General features: G+C 35.8%; 2 protein-coding genes across 2 annotated transcripts in view; one reads left to right on the top strand and one right to left on the bottom strand.

The window, feature by feature from the left end:
- Window positions 1-21,569, bottom strand: part of Kiaa2012 (KIAA2012 ortholog) — a 139,269-nt gene that overhangs the window by 7,123 nt on the left and 110,577 nt on the right. The gene's annotated exons all lie outside the window — the stretch shown is intronic.
- Sumo1 (small ubiquitin like modifier 1) lies at window positions 10,266-21,234 on the top strand (the record flags this gene model as incomplete). The annotated part of the gene is given in 4 exon segments (NM_001282258.1): window positions 10,266-10,343; window positions 11,689-11,766; window positions 16,272-16,343; window positions 21,166-21,234. Coding segments are annotated over 4 exon segments (297 nt in total), but the record flags the coding sequence as incomplete, so codon positions are not given.

Below are 21,569 nucleotides of genomic sequence, written 5' to 3'. Positions count from 1 at the left end.
ATAAAATATATACATATTGTATGTGTATGTATTTGACTTATTTTTTTGCATTCAGTTGCCTTGTCTGTGCTAATGAGAATCTTGAAGGAAGGAAGGGTGGAGTTCTGTGCTCTGTTCTCAGTATCTAAGGCCAGTTATTTTTAATGGTTTTACTAAAGATTACTAACAGTCAAGTGCACATTCATGTAAGTTTTGCTAGTTTTTTTCATAAATAACACATCTGTGCAATTCGTACCCAGATCAGGAGCCTCCGTCCTAACTTTAAAACATATAGATTAATTTTGTCTGTTTTTGTACTTATAATATTTTATAAATATATACATACAGGATGTACTTCTGGGTCTAGCTTCTTTTGTTCAATATTGTTTATAGAGATTTGTCCATTAACATTTTGTGTAGTTGAGTGTTATTAGATCTTGTTGCTGTATTGCATTGCGTTATGTGACTACCACTTATTTATCCATTCTGCTTTTGAAGCACATTGAAGTAGTTTTCTAGGATCTGGCGTTTTTTTTTTTTTTTTTTTTGTACCAGGGATTGAACCCAGGGGCACTTAACCACTGAGCCACATCTTCATTTTTTTTTAAAAAATATTTAATTTAGAGACAGGGTTTTGCTAAGTTGCTTAGGGCTTTGCTAAAGTTGCTGAGGCTGGCTTTGAATTTGTGATCCTCCTATCTCTGCCTCTCCAGCTGCTGGGATTATAGGCATGCGCTCCTGTGCCTGGTTTAGGATTTGTTTTAAACTTGGGTCAAGTGAAACATGTTTATAATACCTTCTGTGTCAGTTAAGATTGCTTTTGGACTGAATAACAGAAAGTCTGATACATACTGGGTTGAACGTATGCTGTTAATTTTTCTTAGCAAACAAGAAGTCTAGACATAATTAGCTCAAGGGTTAATGAGGTTCCACAATCCTTTCCTGCTCATTTCTCCTCCATGCTTAATTTATGATTCACTTTCATGCTTTTTGCCTTGTGGGTCAAACAAACAAACAAACAAAAAAATTACTTTGTGTTTTAGGCAGGAGAAAAAGAAGGAAGAACAAAGTAAAAGAAAAATATGTTGTATCTCTGGCCAGCACTATGTTGCAGAGCCATAAAAAAAGCTGGGAATAAGAGCCAACCCTGATGGTACACGTCTATTATCCCCACTACTCCAAGTTGAGACAGCAGGATTACAAGTGTGAGCCTAGCCTGGACAACTTAGTGAGACCTGTCTCAAAGTAGAAAATGAAAAGGACTAGTAAGTAGTCTCTGGGTTTTGATCCACAGCAACTCAAAAGAAAAAAGGAAAGGGCTAGGGCTTGTAGCTCATTGGTAGAGCACCCACCTTACACGTGTGAGACACTGGGTTCGGTCCTCAGCACCACATAAAAATAAATAAAGATACTGTGTCCAACTACAACTGAAAAAATATTTTTTAAAAAGCTAGGAAATATATATGTATATTCTTAAGATATTTCTTTTTTTAGTTGTAGTTGGACACGATACCTTTATTTTCTTTATTTTTATGTGGTGCTGCGGATCAAACTCAGGGCCTTCCACATGCTAGGTGATTGTTCTATCGCTGAGCCACAACCCCAGCACAGAAAATTTCTTTTTTTTTTTTAAAAAAAGCTGGGCAAATTTAGGTTTCTCCTGGTAAGTAGGAATGGGAAAGAAGATGTTTTCTAATTTTGGATATAAACAACCTAGTTTGTTCCAGGTTTTGCATAGGTCCGTAGTCTACAAAACCAGCAAAATTTTCAGTTATAATTTTTAGTTACTGATAAATTGTGCCTATTTAGTTTTTATCACAATTCAAGGTTGAGTGTAAATATTCAGAAGGCCCAGTGTCTTGATGACTTTGACTTAAATCTTGAAGTTTTGGAATTAAATCTGGTCAGTTCTATTCCAGATCTCCAGTACTATTTTATGTTTGAAGATGAAAGTATATGTGTATTTTTGTGTTTTTGGAATTCTGGTAAATTTGTTGAATTATGAGGAAAGTGGCTTCTTGTAATTCTGAGTTTTTACCTTTTAATAATTGATCTAAGTATTAGGATTATATAGTTTAACCCTTGTCAAGCTTTCTTTATTAGGAAATAAAGTGAAATAAATTGATGCATACAGGTTGTTTTTTTTTTTTTTTGAAACTTTGAATGCCCTTTTTTTTTTTTTGGTGGTGGTGGTACTGGGGTACTGTGTATGAAACCCAGGAGGGGGTACATCCCTAGCCCTTTTATTTTTTGAGACCAGAGTGATCCTCCTGCCTGAGTATCTTGAGTTGCTGGAATTACAGGCATATGCCATCGCACCCACTTTTGAGTGCATTTAAATTTTTTTTTTTTTTTTAGTTGTAGATGGACACAACACCTTTATTTTGTTTGTTTACTTTTATGTGGTGCTGAGGATCGAACCCAGTGCCTCACACATGCTAAGCAAGTGCTCTGCCACTGAGCTATAGCCCCAGCCCCTTGAATGCATTTTTAATGAAAAATTTTATAAAATTGTTAGTGTATATGTAGTGAAATCTATGTACCCTTCCTGTGGCCCATTTTATTTAATCTGTGGGACCCCACTCCTTCATGTTATTTGGAAGCCAGTCCCAGACATTGTATCATTTTGTTTGTAAATATTCAGTATGTATCTCTGAAGGAGGACTTTTTCTTTTAACATAACCATAATACTATTGTTATATCTTTAAAAATTAACATGCTAATATCATCAAACAAGAGAAAATTAATTTTTAATTTGTTTTGGGGTTTCTGCAGAATTTCTCCTCTTTCAATAACAATGAACAGTCTTTGACTGTTAAGTTTGATGATATGTCCATGTGACTGAATTGCCAAGGAACTGGTTGCCAGAGTGCATCTTTGCACAGATCTTGTTTTGACTTTGAAATGGCATAATACATTCCTTTTTATGATTTTTGTACTTTTGTAAATTAGAACTGTTATTTTTCATATCTATTCCAGTCTAGCCTTCTTTCCAGATCCAGACATCTATTTGCAAGCTGTTTGATCTGTAACTCCAGTTATCAAGGGTCAATCTCTGAAAGACCCAGACCTGAAAGATTACAGGTTTTAGCACATACACTTATTTTTTGTTCCATCCCTAGTTTCTTCTGCTCTGGGGCTGTGTGTACCATTTTCAGCTGAATCAACCAGCCCTCTCTGGAATTCTCTTTTCTTTGATGATCAAGTGTCCCAGACCCAGAGCTGAATACTTTCACTGTTTTGTAACCATTGTGCCATACTATTTATTCTGTATTGACTGTCTATCTATCTAGCTTTCTTTTCTTTTCTTTTTTCTTTCTTTCAAAGAAAGCATACAAAAGACACTGACTGAAATCACTGAAGACAAACTTTAGCTTTTTTTGTTCAAGATCTTCTTATTTTCCAGGCTCATTTGTTAAAGGAAAAGATAAAATGGGCTAGGGTTATGTATGGATCAGTGGCAGAGTGCTCGCTTAGCATATGTGAGGCACTGGCACTGGTTTTGATCCTCAGCACCACACAAAAATAAATAAATAAACAAACAAATAATTAAATAAAAGACAAATAGCACACAAAAAAGCTGATGACTATTAAACAAGCATGGCTACTGTAAAACAAATGGTATAGATAATATCTGTTACTATAGTGATTCAACATTGGGAAGACCACCAAAATGGAGTGCCTAGGGAAGATGGCAGTTTATTTTTGGAAATTTGAAATCCTAATGTTGACACTTTCTTAGGAAATTGAAGTGAAGTCATTGTCTGTCTCCGTGTGTGTCTGTCTGCCCCCCCACCCCCATTCTCTCATTCTGGGGATCAAACACAGGGCCTTGCCTTGTGTATGGTAGTCCCATTCTTTACCTCAGAGCCACATCCTCAGCCCTTTATTTATTTGTTTATTTTGGTACTGGGGATTGAACCTAGGGGTACTCTCCCACTGAGCTATATCCCCAGTCCTTTTTCCCAAGTTCTTTAAATTTTTAAAATTTTGATTTTATGATATTGGGAGTTTAGTTCAGGGGCACGCCACCACTGAGTTACACCCCCAGCTCCTCTTTATTGTATCTTGAGATATGGTCTTGTTAAGATGCTGAGACTGGCTTCAAACTTGTGATTCTCCTGTCTCAGCCTCCTGATTTGCTGGGGTTATAGGTGTGTGCCACTTCGCCTGGTTTAAATTTTGTTTTGAGACTACAGGCTTCCTCAGTTGCCCAGGCTGTCCTCAAACTTGTGATCCTCCTGTCTCAGCCTCCTGGGATTGTAGACTTGTGCCATCATTCCTAGTAAAGTAAATTATCTCTTATTTGCAACCATGAATATAAAAAACTGAAAATATTTTTGCTTAAACTGTTGATTATATACAGAAGTATGATGTGAGTAAAGTTTTATGGTAAAACCTATAATAGTGCTGTCAGCTTTATTCAGTGAACATTTCAATAATTGCCTTGTATTTCCTGGTATTATAGAGACTATGAAGGTGAAATAGATTAGACATTTGTAAATTTGTAAAGAAGACAATGCATATAAACCTGACATAGAAAACTTTATATATATATATATTTTTTCCCATACTGGGGATTGAACCTAGGGGTGCTTTAGTGCTGAGCTACATCTCTAGCTCTTTTTATTTTAAAATTTATTTTATTTTATTTTTGGAACTGGGGATTGAACTCATGAGCACTTTACATTGAGCTATATCCCCAGACCTTTTAATTTTTATTTTGAGTCAGGGTTGAACTTGTGATCCTCGTATGTCAGCCTCTTGAGTTGCTGGGATTATAGGCATTTGCCATTGTGCCTGGCTTTATTTATTTGTTTTTGGTACTGGGGATTGAACCTGGGATGCTTTACCACTGATCTACATCCCCAGCCCTTTTTATTTTTTATTTTGAGACAAGAGTCTTGCTAAGTTGCTTAGGGCCTCACTAAGTTGCTAAGGTTGATTTTTAATTTGTAATCCTCTGCCTCCCAAGTAACCCTCCCAAGTGACCATCCTAAGTAACCATCCCGAGTCTTTGGGATTACATGTGTGCGCCTTTGTGCCCGGCTTATGTTTTTTATTTTTGAGACCAGGTCTTGCTAAGTTATTTAGACTAGCCTTGAAATTGCAGTTCTCCTGTCTGAGACTTCTGAGTTGCTGGGATTACAGGCATGCACCACTATGCCTCACTTGAAAACATTAATTTGTTGAATATCTTCAGAGTAATGGCTCTATCCTTGACCAGAAATATAAAGGACATACTAATAAGGAACTCAAATCTTAGATATGCAAACACATGGTTATAATAGATAAAATAAGCAGTATGTGAGCATTTAAGAGGGTAATGGGGAAATCATTTTTGTAGAAAGTGATGTCTAAGTGGTCTTGAAAGGGGAGTAGCATGAGAAAGTACATTCCAAGTAGAGGAGATCAACATGTGCAGAGATAATTGAGATAAGGTAGAGAGGATGCCATGTTCAAGGAACTGTTACAGTTTATTATGACTGTAGGATAGGCTATACTAGCGAGAGAGGTTAAGTTGGATTGTGAGGCAGGGACCAGCACATAAATGACAGTGTTATATCAGCAAAGGAGTTTGAATTTAATCCTGAAAAAAAAATTTTTTTTTGAGGTACTAGGGATTGAACTCAGAGGACCACTGAGCAATATCCCCAACCCTTTTTTATATTTTATTAGAGACAGGGTCTCACTGAGCTGCTTAGGGTCTTGCTAAGTTGTTGAGGCTGCCTTTGAACTCGCAATCCTCATGCTTCAGACGTCTGAGCCTCTGGGATTACAGGTGTGTGCCACCGCACCTGGCTTCATCCTGAAGATTTTAAGCAGATCAGATTGCATTTTAGAGAGATGGCTCTTGTAGCAGTTTGGAGATTTAATTGGAGGGAGCAAGACTGGGGGTGTCTGTAAAGGCTGTTCTAGTAGCGTTATTGATCAGTGAATACCTGAACTAAAGCTATAGTAGAATGGAGAGAATTAGAGGAGCTCAAGAGCCATCAAGCATTATCAGAATGATGAGGTATGAAGTTTAAGAGGTGAAGAGTAGCCAAGGATGATTTCAAGTTTCTATAGGTAAGTTTCTCTGGGCAGCTGAGTGTATGGTAACCACTTATTGTAATTGGGAATCCAGGAGGAGTTGTAATTTTTTTTTCTTTTGGTGCTGGGCATCAAACACAGGGCCTTGTACATACTAAACCTGAGTTCTGCTACTGAGCTACCTACACTCTCAGCCCTATAGTTTGGTTTTTAGAAAGAGGATTTAAAGCTGTTAGAGATAATAAGTTTAGTTTTGGACACTTTTATGGCAAGGTACCTGAGGGACATCCAACAACAGATGTTCAGGTACTTTGATTAAAAAAAGAGTCAAACTCAGTAAAGTTGTCAGGTTGGAAAGAATGATTGTGAGTCATTAGTATCTAAGAGATTGTTGAAATCATGGGTCACCCAGGGAGGCAAAGAAAAAAGCAGAGGGTTGAAGGTCAGTGATGCAAAGGAAGTGGCTGAAATGAGAAAATGGAATCTTGAAAACCAGAGTTTTCAAGGAAGAAGTCACCAACATCTGTGTTTTCTAAAGTTAAAGATGAGACTTGAAAGTGTTGGATTTATAGTAAGGTGTCTAGCTGGTAGCCATTGGTAAGGGCAATGTTGAGCAGGATGGTAAAGCACAAACCAGATTACAGTAGGTTGAGAGTGAAAATGGAATAGGAAATCTTAGTACTCTTGTGAGAGGTTTGACTATTGAGAAAAGATAAGGACAACAACTAGACAAGTCAGGTCAAGAGGGGAGTAGTTGAATAAATACTGTAGAATATATGAACAAATTGAAAATAGGAACAAATAAAGGAAGAGAATGGTTGGGAAGATGCTATGGTTCCTAGAAGAGGGTTTTTTTTGGGGGGGGGTTGTTGTTTTGGGGTGGTACTGGTTATTGTTACATCCCCTTCCCTTTTTTTTTTTTTTTTTAAATTTTGAGACAATCTAGTTTAGTTGCCTAGGCTCACCTCAAACTTGCGATGCTCCTATCTTAGTCTGCCAAATTATTGAGATTACTGGTGTGTTCCACTGTGCCTGGGTATAAGAGGGTTTTTTAAATTTTTTTATTTTTTTACAATGAACTTCAGCTTATGTGTGGAGTAGAGTAGACTTTTCTCTCTTGAGATAATTTCAGGAAAGGCCGAGAGAGGGTGTGTGTGTGTGTGTGTGTGTGTGTTTATGTTTGAAATAAAAAAAAAACAAACCTGGGGCCATAAAGGATGGAAGATTGAATATTGCTGATGGACAACTAGTCCAATTTATCAGAATCTTTGGGTTTATAAATGAATGGTGAGGGAAAAATAAGAGTTGAGCTTGGTGATGGAAATATTGAATGCTGTGCTGTAGGATTTGGTTCTTTCAGACCTTAAAGTACTGGAAGCCATCTTTCTTTATTTTTTTTTTTTAGAAGTAGTTGGACACAAACCTTTATTTTATTTACTTATTTTTATGTCATGCTGAGGATCGAACCCAAGGCCTCTCCCGTGCTAGACGAGCACTCTAGCACTGAGCCACAATCCCAGCCACAATCCTATTTATGCTTTTGATCTTAGTAGTTTTAGAATCAGAGAAGCTGGTGGATTGGAGGAGGGGAAAAATTCTTTTTCTTCTGAGTAACCTCTTAGTTATCCTCCAGAAACACTGGAGGGAATCACTCCTATTGTGCTGATGTATTGCTGCTAGGGGAGGGGCCCTACCCTCCTTTTTGTTAACTTAAAGCTGTTTCCACCCCCTCTCCTTCCAGTTAAAGAGGACTTCAAGGCTTGGGTGCTTTTTATTGCCCTTCACTGCAATAAATAATAAGCTATCTTTGCCCTCTAGATACTTAAAGGCAGAAGCAACTGTTTATTAAGAATTTAAGTCATAGAAATGCGGTGAGATGGTATTTGAAGAAAGTCTTCTGGTTTCAGGTGAAATACTGTCTCTCTAAAGAAGGTTAAGATTGATCACTACTGTAATATTAATAGTCAGCAAATGTTGAAAGCAAAACTGCCTAATGAAAAACCAGCAAGGATTCATACTAATGAATCAATTCAGTTTTCTAAGCATTTCCCTAGACACCTCAAGTAAAAATCTACGTCTAGTTTAATACGTTCTCTTAATATTTGAGTGTTAAGGAATTTGTTAAAGTTACTGGCATGAGATACATAGGTAATGATTCTGTGATTTTTTAACTTGCAGGATACAATATGGTTAGTTATATTGTTACTGATTTTGGGTTAATTCTTTTAAATTATTATGAATGATAGAAGAGTATATATTAAATAAGTGGATAATTTGGTGGCCTAACTAAGATATAGCACATAGGATACTCCTTTAATAAAAACGATTTACTTATTTTTCAAATTTTTATTTATTTATTTATTTATTTATTTATTTATTTTAAGAGAGAGAGGCAGAAATTTTAATATTTATTTTTTAGTTTTCGGTGGACACAACATCTTTTCTTTTTGTATGTGATGTTGAGCATCGAACCCGGGCCGCACGCATGCCAGGCGAGCAGGCTACCTACCGTTTGAGCCACATCTGCAGCCCTTAATTTTTTTATTTGTCAGTGGACTTTATTTATTTATATGGGTGCCCAGAATCGAACCCAGTGCCTCACACATGCTAGGTAAGCACTCTTCCATTGAGCCACAATCCCAGCCTGGCTTACTTATTTTTTGAGATGCATTATGATGAAGTTGTTTTGTTAATTTATTCTGTTAACTTCAGTTTCCTTTTATGTGAAATTATTTTGTAATCCTCTGTTCTTGTCTTCCTGTGGGTCTCTTTTTTTTTTTGTTTTTCTACTTATTCTGTTTGTGTGTGTGTGTGTGTGTGTGTGTTTTTCCCCAGTTCCAGTTCAGTTCTCCTAAATTTTGTTTTCCTTCAAACCTTTTCTTCTAAACTTGGATTATAATGCTTCAGATAGTTTAAACTAATAGATGACATAAAACTGATTTTTTGGCTCTATATTAGGCTAGTACTTTCTTTTTTTTGGTTTGTTTTAAAGAGAGAGTGAGAGAGGGGAGAGAGAGAGAGAGAGAGAGAGAGAGAGAATTCTTTTTAATATTTATTTTTTAGTTCTCGGTGGACACAACATCTTTGTTGGTATGTGGTGCTGAGGATCGAACCCGGGCTGCATGCATGCCAGGCGAGCGCGCTACCGCTTGAGCCACATCCCCAGCCCTAGTACTTTCCTATTTGACTTTCCTTTGGTAGTAAACACCTCAGGATAGGCTGTGAGAAGATAATCTTGGATTCGTAATGTTTGGAGGAGAATTCAGAATTCATGGAGAAGAAGCTGGGCACAGTGGCACTTGTGTAATTCCAGCTACTTGGGAGGTTGAGGCAGGCAAATTGAAAGTTTAAGACTAGTGTGAGCAACTTTGTGAGACTACTGTGTCAAAATAAAAAGGGTTGGGATGTTGCTCAGTGGTGTGGTGCTCTTGGGTTCGGTTCCATTCCTAAAACAGGTGTGGGGAGATCTGTGGAGGATGACCTGGCATGGTGGCAAACTGCTGTAATGCCAGTGACTTGGAAGACTGAGGCAGGAGGAATACAAGTTTGAGGGCAGCCCAGGCAATTTAACAAGACCCTGTCCAAAAATAAAAAGGGATAGGGATGTAGTTTAGTGGTTTATAGCTTGCCTAACATGCTCAAGGGCCTGGGCTTGACCCCCAATCCCCACCCCTCCACCCCCACAATCACACACATACACATGTAAGAAAGAAAATAGGAAAGAATACATGAATTGAGGATATAGGTCACTAGTAGAGCTTGTCTATCATGTGCTATGACCACAAAAAACTAAAAAAAAAAACAAACAACAACAACAACAAAAAACTAAACTAAAAAAAAAGTTTGCCAAGGATTCACTTCCTCTAGTTTCCAAATGGTTTCTCTACCTAGCAAATCAGTATGACCTGGTAATTTGTTAGAAACATATTCATTCTTATTTCCACTCCAGAATAGAAAGTATGATGGGGCCCAACTGTTTGTTTTAACAAGTCCTCCAGATGATTTTGATGCATGGTAAAGTTATATCCCATATTGTGGTATATACTCAAAGAGACCTCTTGCTTGATTTGTAGTGAACCAGTGTTTGGGAGAATAATTGACTTAGGCCCCTTTTTGCTTGCCTGGCAGAGAAAATAAATGTTCTTTGTATGCCCAGGTATAGATTTTGTACCCTGAGGGAAAGGAATGGATACTCATAAATGAGTAATTGAAATTGCATGTAAGAGCTTTTATTTTGAAATTTACTTTTCTTTCAGGAGGCAAAACCTTCAACTGAGGATTTGGGGGATAAGAAAGAAGGAGAATACATTAAACTCAAAGTAATTGGACAGGTGAGTTTCATTTTTTCATATTTTTCTCCTTTGACTTTCTCTTCCAACATGTACGTAATTTCTCTCACAGGAAAAATAAAGGTTTAAGTAAGGCACATTTATTTAAAAATGGCATTTTCATTTACTGTACATGCATCTTTTGGAGGTAGAAGAAGCAGATACTGTATTTTAAAATTATTCTGTTAGGCAGGTTTAGACTATGTGTTAGATTTTTGTTGTTGTGAACAAAATACTTGACAAGGACAAGTAAGAAGGTTTATTTTGGCTCCCATTTCAGACCTTCAGTCCAAGGTCACTGACTCTATTGCTCTGGGCCCAAGGTGAGGCAGAACATCGTGGTAGAACATCAGGGCATGGTGGATGAGCACTTCTCCTCTCACCTCAACCAGGAAATGGAGATAAAGGGACTGGGACCACAGGGCAGATGAACCCTTACAGTGCACACTCCTAGTGACCTTAGGAATGGACCCATTAGATTGATTACAGCTCTGACAGTCCAAACATTTAACCTCCAAGTATCCTTGCACTAACATAGACAGGAGCTTTTGGGGGGACGCCTCATATTTTAATTTCTCCAAATGGAAATTTACTGTTGACTCTTATGCTTCAGGGACAAATACAATGAATATCATTAATTGGCAATTCTAGGGCTACCCTTAAACAAAAGAACCTGTCAGCCCTTTTCCTAATCCCACCTCCACACTTTGGCCTCTTCCGGCACCTCATTTCCTTGGACTCTAGTCTGCATCTTATTGATTCTTTCTGAGGTGCTAGTTATGATAAGCTGAAAACTGTTGGAGGATGAATATTCATAGTTTCTTCATAGTTACTTTTTCTTTTTTAAAGGACAAAAGACAGAATTGGTGGTATTGTGGAGTCTTCTGATCAGATTGTACCAGTTCCCCACAGGTTGGGGAATTATCAATCTTTAAATTTTGTGTCAGTGTGATAGGTAAAACATTTTTGTTATTTCTCCATTTTCCTAATTATCAGTAAGGTATAATTTTTTTGTCTTCTATGTTTTTGTTCTTATTGTGTATTCATAGACGTGCATTTATGAAGGAACACATTCTTCCCATGTACATACTTAGACTGATCATTTTAACACCTAAGACAGATATCTTTGTTTTATTAAGTTTCTTTTGTAATGGATATAAAACACCTTTGAGGATGATTACAGTATTTTATAAAACTTTTTAGGAATGCTAAGAAGAATATCTTGGTGGAAAAATAAAGATGATTAGTTTATGTTTCTATTTATATTACATGTATAATTAAATAATTTGGTTCAAACAAGTAAATAGTTTATAAAAAGAGGGTAATTGTTTTTCTTTTATCTTCATAGGATAGCAGTGAGATTCACTTCAAAGTGAAAATGACAACACATCTCAAGAAACTCAAAGAATCATATTGTCAAAGACAGGTTTGTAAATTATGGTATTGAATATAATGGTTTGCCCTATTTTTTTTTTTCTTTTAACTAAAGGTTGTCAAAAGACAAAATGATCTGTTTTATTATTGTCACCTTAGGAACTCAAGGAAAGCACTCTAATTTTATCATTTTCTGTTTAATTTCCTTTTTCCTCTTGTGGCCTATTTTTAAAAGTTTGAATTCATAAGATGCCAACTCGTTTGAAAACTTAACTCTGTTGTAAAGATATCTCAAGTGAATGCTTCTATCTTGATGGCTTACTAGTTATAACAAGAAAGGCAAGTAATTTTTGGTGATTTCTATGACATTTCTCTGTGCTTCTAATCATCAATGTTTAGCCAAATGTTAAATTTAAGTAATAATATTATTAGTATATTATCTTTTTACATAGGACTAACATTACTATGTGCTGCTGATTCCATCCATATTTTCAACACCAAGGAATTTTTTTTTTAAAAGATGGGGTGGGGCTGGGGTTGTGGCTCAGTGATAGAGTGCTCGCCTTGCACGGGAGAGACCCTGGGTTCAATCCTCATCACCACATAAAAATAAACAAAGATATTGTGTCAATGTATGACTAAAAAAATATTAAAAAAAAGAAAGAAAGAAAACCTAGGGTCAGAGGATGTTACGCAGCGGTAGAGCACTTGCCTACGATGTGTGAAGTTCTGTGTTTGACCCTAGCACTGCATACAAAACGAACAAAAAATCTGCATGAAAGTCTTCTTAATTTATTAATACCAAATCCTCATGGATTTTGGTTTTCTTGAATTACATCATTAGAACAATAACTAATTCCTTTAACCTACCTGATTCATATTTGGGCTATGCCACTGCTTTTGCCTTCATTAGTAAAGGATATTGTAGTAACACCTCAAAAAAATCTTTGAGATAGCCTACAAAAAGTCCTTGACACGATACCTAAAAATGCTTAATAAATATTATTCATTATTATCCTTGTTAGTAAAATAGTTTTTAGTAAATATAGTTGAAATTAAATAGGAAATAACTAAGCTTTACTTCTAAATGAAATTATGATTTAAAATAATTTATAAGAAATATGTTTAATCAGTGTCTGTTAAGTTGAATTTTAAAAAATATTTAATTGTATTACATGATATCAATTCAGGTATTGTAGGGCTTTTTTTTTGAGGTACTGGAAATAGAACCCAGGCGTGCTTTACCACTGACCCACATCCCCAGCCCTTTTTTATTTTTTGTTTTGAGATAGGGTCTTTCTATGATGCTGACTGAGGCTGGCTTGGCACTTGTGATCCTACTGTCTCAGCCTCCCAAGTTATTGGGATTATAGGCATGCGCCACTGCACCTGGCTGTAGGGTGTTTTCTTAATTTAAAAATTTGTGTTTTTTTCTGATACTGAGAATTAAAGCCAAGGCTTTGCACATGCTAGGCAAGCATTGTGCCCCTGAGCTATATACTCTGTAGGTTTTTTTTTTTTTTTTTTTTTGGTGTGTGTAGTACTGAAGATTGAAGCCAGGGGCACAATACCACTAAGCTACATTCTCAGCCTCTTTTCTTACTTTTACTTTGAGATAGGGTCCCTCTAAATTGTTGAGATTGGCTTTGAATTTGTGATTCTCCTGCCTCAACCTCTTTTAGCTGGGATTACAGGCATGTGCCACAGTGCCTGGCTCATCCTGTAGGTTTTTCTTTAGAAGGTTTACTTTTATTTTTTTATTTTAAAAATTTTTTTAATATTATTGCTATTTAGACATGTACTATTTTTTTTAGAGAGAGTGAGAGAGAGAGTGTGAGAGAGAGAGAGAATTTTTAATATTTATTTTTTAGTTATCGGCAGACACAACATCTTTGTTTGTGGTGCTGAGGATTAAACTTGGGCCGCACGCATGCCAGGCAAGCTTGCTACCGCTTGAGCCACATCCCCAGCCCTAGAAGGTTTACTTTTAACAATTAAAATTTTTAATTTAGATAGAATTTTTGTATCAGAAGTCAGAGACTAGTTGTTAAGATTAGTAAAACAGCCGGGTGCAGTGGTGTATGCCTGTACTCCCAGCAGCTTGGGAGGCTAAGGCAAAAGGATCCTGAGTTCAACACCAAGCCTCAGCAAAGGCGAGGTGCTCTAAGCAACTCAGACCCTGTCTCTAAATAAAATAGAAAATAGGGCTGGGGATGTGGCTCTGAGTTCAATCCCCATTATCCCTTTGCCCCTACAAAAACATAAAAACAGTAAAACAATATATACCATTGTATCTTTTGTTATAGCTTTTAATTAGTAAGTTTAGTAAAATCTTATTAATTGGGTCTCAACTAATTTTCATTTGTAATAATTTTGATGTGAGCTAAAACTGAGGTAGAATTTACTCACATTTATTGAATAATCATGTACATGATACTATAAGTACCTAAGAAAAATGTATTTAATCTTTGCAACAACTGAAGATAATTCATATAGTTTCTTTTACCTCATCTATAGGGAATTGATTTTTGAGGAAAAACAGTGCAAAGTAAAGAGGTAAACCAAAGCTTAAGTGAAAACTAAAAATTGACCCCAAAGTTCAAGGTACTAGGTTTTGGGAGAAAATTATAACATTAGTAGAATCTTTGCCAAGTTTCACAGTAACTTTACAGTCTTTAGAAAAACTTTTTAGGGCTGGGGATGTGGCTCAAGCGGTAGCGCGCTTGCTTGGCATGCGTGCGGCCCGGGTTCGATCCTCAGCACCACATACCAACAAAGATGTTGTGTCTGCTGAGAACTAAAAAATAAATATTAAAAATTCTCTTTCTTTCTCTCTCTCTCTCTCTCTCCTCTCTCACTCTCTCTTTAAAAAAAAAATAGAAAACCTTTTTATACTTAGTTATAGATGCTTGGTAATTTTTTCCTTAGCTTAATGATATACAAGAAATAGGAAATTGGGCTGAGGATGTGGCTCAAGCGGTGGCGCGCTTGCCTGGCATGCGTGCGGCCCGGGTTCAATCCTCAGCACCACATACAGACAAAGATGTTGTGTCTGCCAAGAACTGAAGAATGAATATCGGAGTTCTCTCTCTCTCTCTCTCTCTCTCTCTCTCTCTCTCTCTCTCTCTCACTTTCACTCACTTTCACTCTCTTTAAAAAAAAAAAAAAAAGAAAAAATAGGAAATTGCATTTATCTGAACTGTGCAACACTTACCTGTGAGTAGAAAGTCATAAACTTCTTTTTTCTTTTTCTTCCTTTTTGGAATCAACTGGGGATTGAACCTAGCAGTGCTCTACTACTCGTACTTTTTATTTTTTAAAATAAGGTCTTGCTAAGTTGCCAAGCCTGGTCTCAAACTTTTAATCCCCTTACCTCAACTTCCCGAGTCACTGGGATTACAGACATGTGCCACTGTGTCCAACCTGTAAACTTAATTATTTATTCAATTATTTTATCATTTTTCTTTATAGATTGGTTGGTTTCCATGGAAATTTTTTTTGGGGGGGAGGGGAAATGCTGTCGGTTGAACACAGAGCTTTTCACATTACTGAGCACACACTCTGTCACTGAGCTATATATAATCCCAAAGCCCTGTAGGAATTTTTTTGATTTTATTATAAGGTAATTTAAAAAATTCTGTGAATCAAAGAATATTCTGCTTTTGTCACCCACTTTATTATTTATATAACCTTGGAAGGAATTTAAATCAAATGAAGGGTAAGTTTTCATGGTCTCATATACTTATGTTAATAGTGCATATTAAGAAATAGTTTTAATTTCTTTGGGTATTTTGGGACAGTGTTTAAATACCCACAGTGAAAATCTTAATATTAGATATTGAGCAAAACTGTCGTAATAGTTTTGAACTAACTAAAAGATTCTTGATTTGTATTTACTTTCAGTTACTTCCCTTTAAATGAGACACCTCTCCCCTTTTAGCTATTACTGTTCAGTAAGTGATCAGAAAAAAATATATAATCAATATGTTTTATGATATTTGAAGTACCTTCTATGCAATTATAGGTTCATCTTAGCTTATCTGGCTGGCTAGCTGTTGTGCTCTTGACAAATTCCAATGATTTAATCTATTTAAAACCAAGTTTGCTTGTATTGTTAGAAGCTGTTGAGGATCTCATCTAATTTCTGATTTTGTTTTATGCTAGCTTATGGGTTTTAAGGGGAAAATGAACAGAATAGTGGTCAAGAGCACAGACTTAGAAGATTTAGGCTAAAGTTCCTAGCAAACTGTTTTCTCCAAGCCTTAGGTTTTCCTAGTTATAAAATGAATATGAAGAACATTTTTGATTATGTGTATAAAGTATTTGGTACAGGAATAGACTAGCAGATAGTTGGTACTCAGTGTATGGTATTATGATTGAATTAACTGTGTAGTTTTAAATTCTGTTGTAGCTTGTTTAAGGCTGAGGATTAAACTTGGGGATTAAACTTTCATACTTGCTTTTTGTGGATCAAAGTTCGTATTATTTCTTCTGAGATTTGTTTGTGTATATGTACATATGTGTACTTTTTCCTTTTTTTTTTTTTAACCTTTTTAGGGAGTTCCAATGAATTCACTCAGGTTTCTCTTTGAAGGTCAGAGAATTGCTGATAATCATACTCCAAAAGAAGTGAGTATAATTTCTTTTTTTTAAGTAAAAAAAAAATTTTTTTGTAGTTGGGATGAACAGCATGCCTTTATTTTGTTTATTTTTATGTGATGCTGAGGCTCGAACCCAGTGCTTCACCCATGCTAGGCAAGAACTCTTTCACTGAGCTACGAGTATAATTTCTTCCTCAATTAAAAATTAAAAAGTTTTTTGAATGATTTGGTATACTGGTATTAAATATTCTTTTCTTAAATATCTTCCAATTTAAGTGGTATATCATTTGTCAGAGAGGAAAAATAATCTTTTGGGTACCAATAAAGCAACTAGGCACTTTCAGGTACATGCCTGAAATTCTAGGCTGAGGCAGGAGGATCACAAGTCCAAAGCTAGCATGGGCAACTTGGCTAGATTCTATCTCAAAATAAAAAATTAAAGAGGACAGCACTGGGGATATAGCTCAGTATAGTGCTTGCCTCACATGCACAATACCCTGGGTTCAATCCCCAGCACCACATACACACACACACACACACAAAAAAAAAAAAAAAAAAAAAAAAAATTAAGAGGATAAAGCTCAGTGTTAGATCACCCCCTGTGTCACCTATCCCCACCATCCCCAACATATACACACGAAGAAAAGTCAGTAAAGGGATTGAATACTGAAATTGTCATAAGGCATTATGAAAACTTTTTTGAAGATGGATAAATATTCCTCTAATTTGTCAGATTGCTGATAACTCATTTATGGTAAGGCTAACCTTAAAAGTTGGATTCTGATATTTGACTCATTTTAAGATTGTAAATACAAAATTTAGTGTGTATTTAAAATGGTTGACTTCTGTTTTCTTGTTTTATGTGTGTGTGTGTGTGTGTGTTTCTTTCTTTCTTTTTTTTTTTTTGCTTCTGTGTTTTCATTTAGTTGTTCTATTATATGGACTATATCATTTGCTTATATATTCCACTCCCCTCAAATAGGTATCTCAAAGTAAAGTGTGCATTTGAGTCTATGTATATATGTTTATCCCCCTCTTCATATACAAAAAAACATTTCTGATATTTCTGATGGTGGGAATGATGTATCATTACTATTAATTTTTACTTTTAAACTATTTCAAACTTATAGAATTGTGAAATAGTGTATGTAATACAGTGCTACTGAATACTCTTCCTATATCATCAGTTATGATACATTTTGCTGTGCCTACTTTGTCACTTTCTGTATATACATATTATTATTGTTGACCCACTTGAGATTAAGTTACAGATACCATAGCCCTACCCCTAAATATTTCAACATGTTATCTCTTTCTTGTTTTTATATTTTGGAACTGGAAATTAAACCCAGGTGTACCCTACCATTGAGATACGTCCCTGGCCCTTTTTTAAAATTTATTTTCATTTGAGACAGGGTCTTGCTGAATTGCCCAGGCTAGCCTTGAACTTGATCCTTCTGTCTTAGCCTCACCATGCCAGGTTGTTAATCTCTTAAGAGCCATCATTCACTTATTAAATTTAGGAGATTTGACATTGATATAGTATTCTTATTGACTCTACAGTTAAAGTAGTCAGATTTGCTTTTTTTTCTAGTAAGGTCTTTTTATGGTCATATTTTTATCAGATTCATTCAGGACATGCATTCTAACTGGTCAGCATACCTCTATAACTTTCTTTAATCTGAAATATTTTCTCATTTTTTTTCCTTTCTATTTTTTTTGTCACACTAACAATTTTGAAAAAGTTTAATCTTCCTTTTTTAGAAAGTCCTTCAATTTGAGTTTGTCTGGAGTTTCTTCTTGATTAGATTTAGTTTTGCCTTTTTGGTGGGAATGTCACCCAGAGTGAAGCTGTATATTTCTGAGTGTATCACATTAGGAGATATGTGATGTCTGTACAATTATAGGTACTGTTAACTTTGATCACTTGGCTAAAGTGATAACTTCCAGATTTATCTGCTATAAAGTTATTATTTTCCCTTGTAATTAATAAGTAATCTAGGGGTTGGGGTTGTGGCTCAGTGGTAGAGTGCTCGCCTAGCATGCACAAGGCACTGGGTTCAATCCTCAGCACCACATAAATGTAAAATAAAGATACTGTGTCCACCTAATGCTTAAGAATAAATGTTTAAAAGAAAAATAAGTAATTTAGGGAGATGCTTTGTAACTTTGTGAATAGCCTTTAGCTATTGGTAAGTGGGAGTTTCTTTAGTTTAGCACAAGAATACCTGTGTCTTTTTGACATTTCTCCTTTTTGGTTTTTATATATATATGAAAGAATTTTCAACTTACAGAAGAGTTGCAAGAACCAGGTACAGTGGTATATACCTGTAAGCCCAGCTGCTGGCAGGAGGATCATAAGTTCAAGGCCAGCCTCAGAAGTTTAGTGGAAAACCTGTCCCAGAATAAAATTTTTAAAAAGCTGGAAATGTAAGGTAGGGGGGCTCCTGGGCTCAATCCTCAGTACCTGTGTGTGGTGGAGGTTAGGGAGGAGGAAAAAAGAAAAGTTGCAAGAATAGTACATAAAATTCATATATACTCTCTACCTAGATTCATGTATTTTTAACATTTCTTGACTTGTGTTTCATCTTTCTCTCTCCCTTTTATGTATATGTGTGGGTCCAGATGTGAATGTGTATTTTTCACCTTCCCATCACTAAACCATTTGGGAGTAGTGTGTACACCATGGCCATTTGCTTCTTAAAATTTCAGTTTGTTTATTAAGAAAAAGTGTATTATTTTTATAACCATAGTACTATTAATCAAATTTAGGAAATTTAAGTTTAAGAATATTTTTTTATCTACAACCTAGTTTGCCATTTGTCCCAGTTATTTGTTAAAATATAACAAAATTTTTGCCTGTGATAGGATCCAGTTCAGTACCAGCTATTTTATTTAGGTGTCCCTTTAAATCTTTTAATTTGGAACTGTTCCTTAGTCTTTTTGGTCTTTTCATACATTGAGGGATATCCCTTGCCCCAATACTGGCAGTTGAACTGGCATTTTGCATAGATAGGCAATCTGTCACTGATCTATGTCCCCAGCCTTTTTAAATTTGTATTTTGAGACAGGGTCTCCCTAAATTGCCCAGACTTCTTATACTTAAAGTCCTCAAAGCCCTAGTAGCTGGGATTTTTTTTTTTTTTTTTTGGTAGTTCTGGGGATTGAACCCAGGGCCTTGTGCATGCGAGACAAGCATTCTACTAACTGAGCTATATCCCCAGACCCTGAGTAGCTGGTATTATAGGCATGCACCACCACCCATGGTTCATACATTGACATTTTTGGAGACTACACAGCAGTTATTTTGTAGACAACCTTTCACTTTGGGTTTGTTTGTTTCCTCAAGCTTAGATTCCAGGCAGTGTAATTTTGCTGGAATATTATATAATGATTACATGTATTTTTATCTAAAGTACATGAAGCCCCTTATTGATGATGTTAACTCCCTCTGCCCCCAATCCCAGAGATTGAACCCAGGGGCAGTCTACCACTGAGCTATAATCCCCACCTCCCCTTCCCCATTTTCATTTTGAGAGAGGGTCTTGCTAAGTTGATGGCTGGCCTTAAATTTATGATCCTCCTGTCTCAGCTTCTGAGTTGCTGGGATTCTAGGTGTGTAACCTTGGCTTATAAAGGCATTTTGAAGATCCTCTCTTTCCTTGCAAGAATTAAAAAGGAATGGGCTGAAAAATCTTGCTTGTAAAATTGGAAATATTAAATAAGAGTTAGATGTCTAGGTAAGCTTACTGCATTGAGAGTGATCACTATTGAAAAAAATAATAGCTATATGCTTGAAGGAACTGTAGGTAACAAGGCAAACCACTTAGAAATAATCCTTAGGCAGTATTTTTCTAACTAAAATCATATATATATATATATATATATATATTTTTTTTTTTTTTTTAATTTTCTTTTGGACTGGGGATTGAACCCAGAGGTGCTTTACCACTGAGTTTCATTCCCAGCCCTTTTTATATTAAGACATGGTCTTAGTTGCTAAGGCTGTTGTCAAACTTACAGTACTCCTGTCTTAGCCTTCTGAGTTGCTTGGATTACAAGTGGTTGCCACTGTGCCCAGCCTTAAAACCATATATATTTCAAAGTGAAATCAAGTTTTTGGAAGAAGTGAAATTCTACAGTAATTACAGCTAAAAGTGAAATGCTTTTTAGAAAATAAGCCATCAAACTTTATCTACTATTAAGTACATGTTTTGTTAGATTTAATGTTTCTTTAACCTGTTAATAACACTTGAGGTGTTTTTTGTTTTTAATATTTATTTTTTAGTTGTAGTTGGACACAATACTTTATTTATTTATTTTTATGTGGTGTTGAGGATTGAACCCAGGGCCTTACAAGTGCTAGGCAAGCGCTCTACTGCTGAGCCCCAGCCCCACTTGAGTTTTATATAGTGAATAAATTAGGAAGTAAAATTGACTCAGAGCAAAATGAATGATTATATAGACATAGAACCAGAAGCAAAGGTATACCTCTATGTTCTTTGGATTAAGGAAACAGGATTTTTTTTTGAAAATTTTTTAATTTTTAAAATTTTTCGGTACCAGGGATTGAACTCAGGGACATTTAACCACTGAGCCACACCTGCAGCCTTTATCTTTTTTAGTACCTTTATTTTTTAATGTGGTCCAGTGCCTCATATGTGGTAGGTGAGCGCTCTGTGATTGAGCCACAATTGCAGCCCCAGGAAACAGGATTCTTAATCTTAGAAAGAGTATAATTAAGTATAGATCATTTTTGTATCTTTTTGCACTTTAAAATAGTGGCCACATAATTGTAGCCAGTTTAAAAATGGTGCTTTAATATTCTACTAACATTTTTCTTTTTACAGCTGGGAATGGAGGAAGAAGATGTGATTGAAGTTTATCAGGAACAAACAGGGGGTCATTCAACGGATTAGATATTCTTTTATTTTTTTTCTTTTCCCTCAATCCTTTTTTATTTTTAAAAATAGTTCTTTTGTAATGTGGTGTTCAAATGGAATTGAGAACTGGCACCCATCTCTTTAAAACATCTGGTAATTTGAATTCTAGTGCTCATTATTCATTATTGTTTGTTTTCATTGTGCTGATTTTTTGGTGATCAAACCTCAGCTCCCTTCATATTGCCCTCTCCTTTTAAAAAATTACACGTGTATACAGAGAGGCCACCTTTTTCAGGACTGTGCATTTTCAGGCTTTTGGTGGTAAATAAGATCGACCAATGTGAGTGTCTATATGACTTTCCAGTTGGCCC

The sequence above is a fragment of the Ictidomys tridecemlineatus genome, chromosome 7 (genome assembly GCF_052094955.1).
Source record: "Ictidomys tridecemlineatus isolate mIctTri1 chromosome 7, mIctTri1.hap1, whole genome shotgun sequence".
In the NCBI taxonomy this organism is placed as follows: Eukaryota; Metazoa; Chordata; class Mammalia; order Rodentia; family Sciuridae; genus Ictidomys; species Ictidomys tridecemlineatus.
The sequence above is the reverse complement of the archived record's forward strand: the minus strand, read 5'-3'. Positions and strand labels throughout refer to the sequence as shown.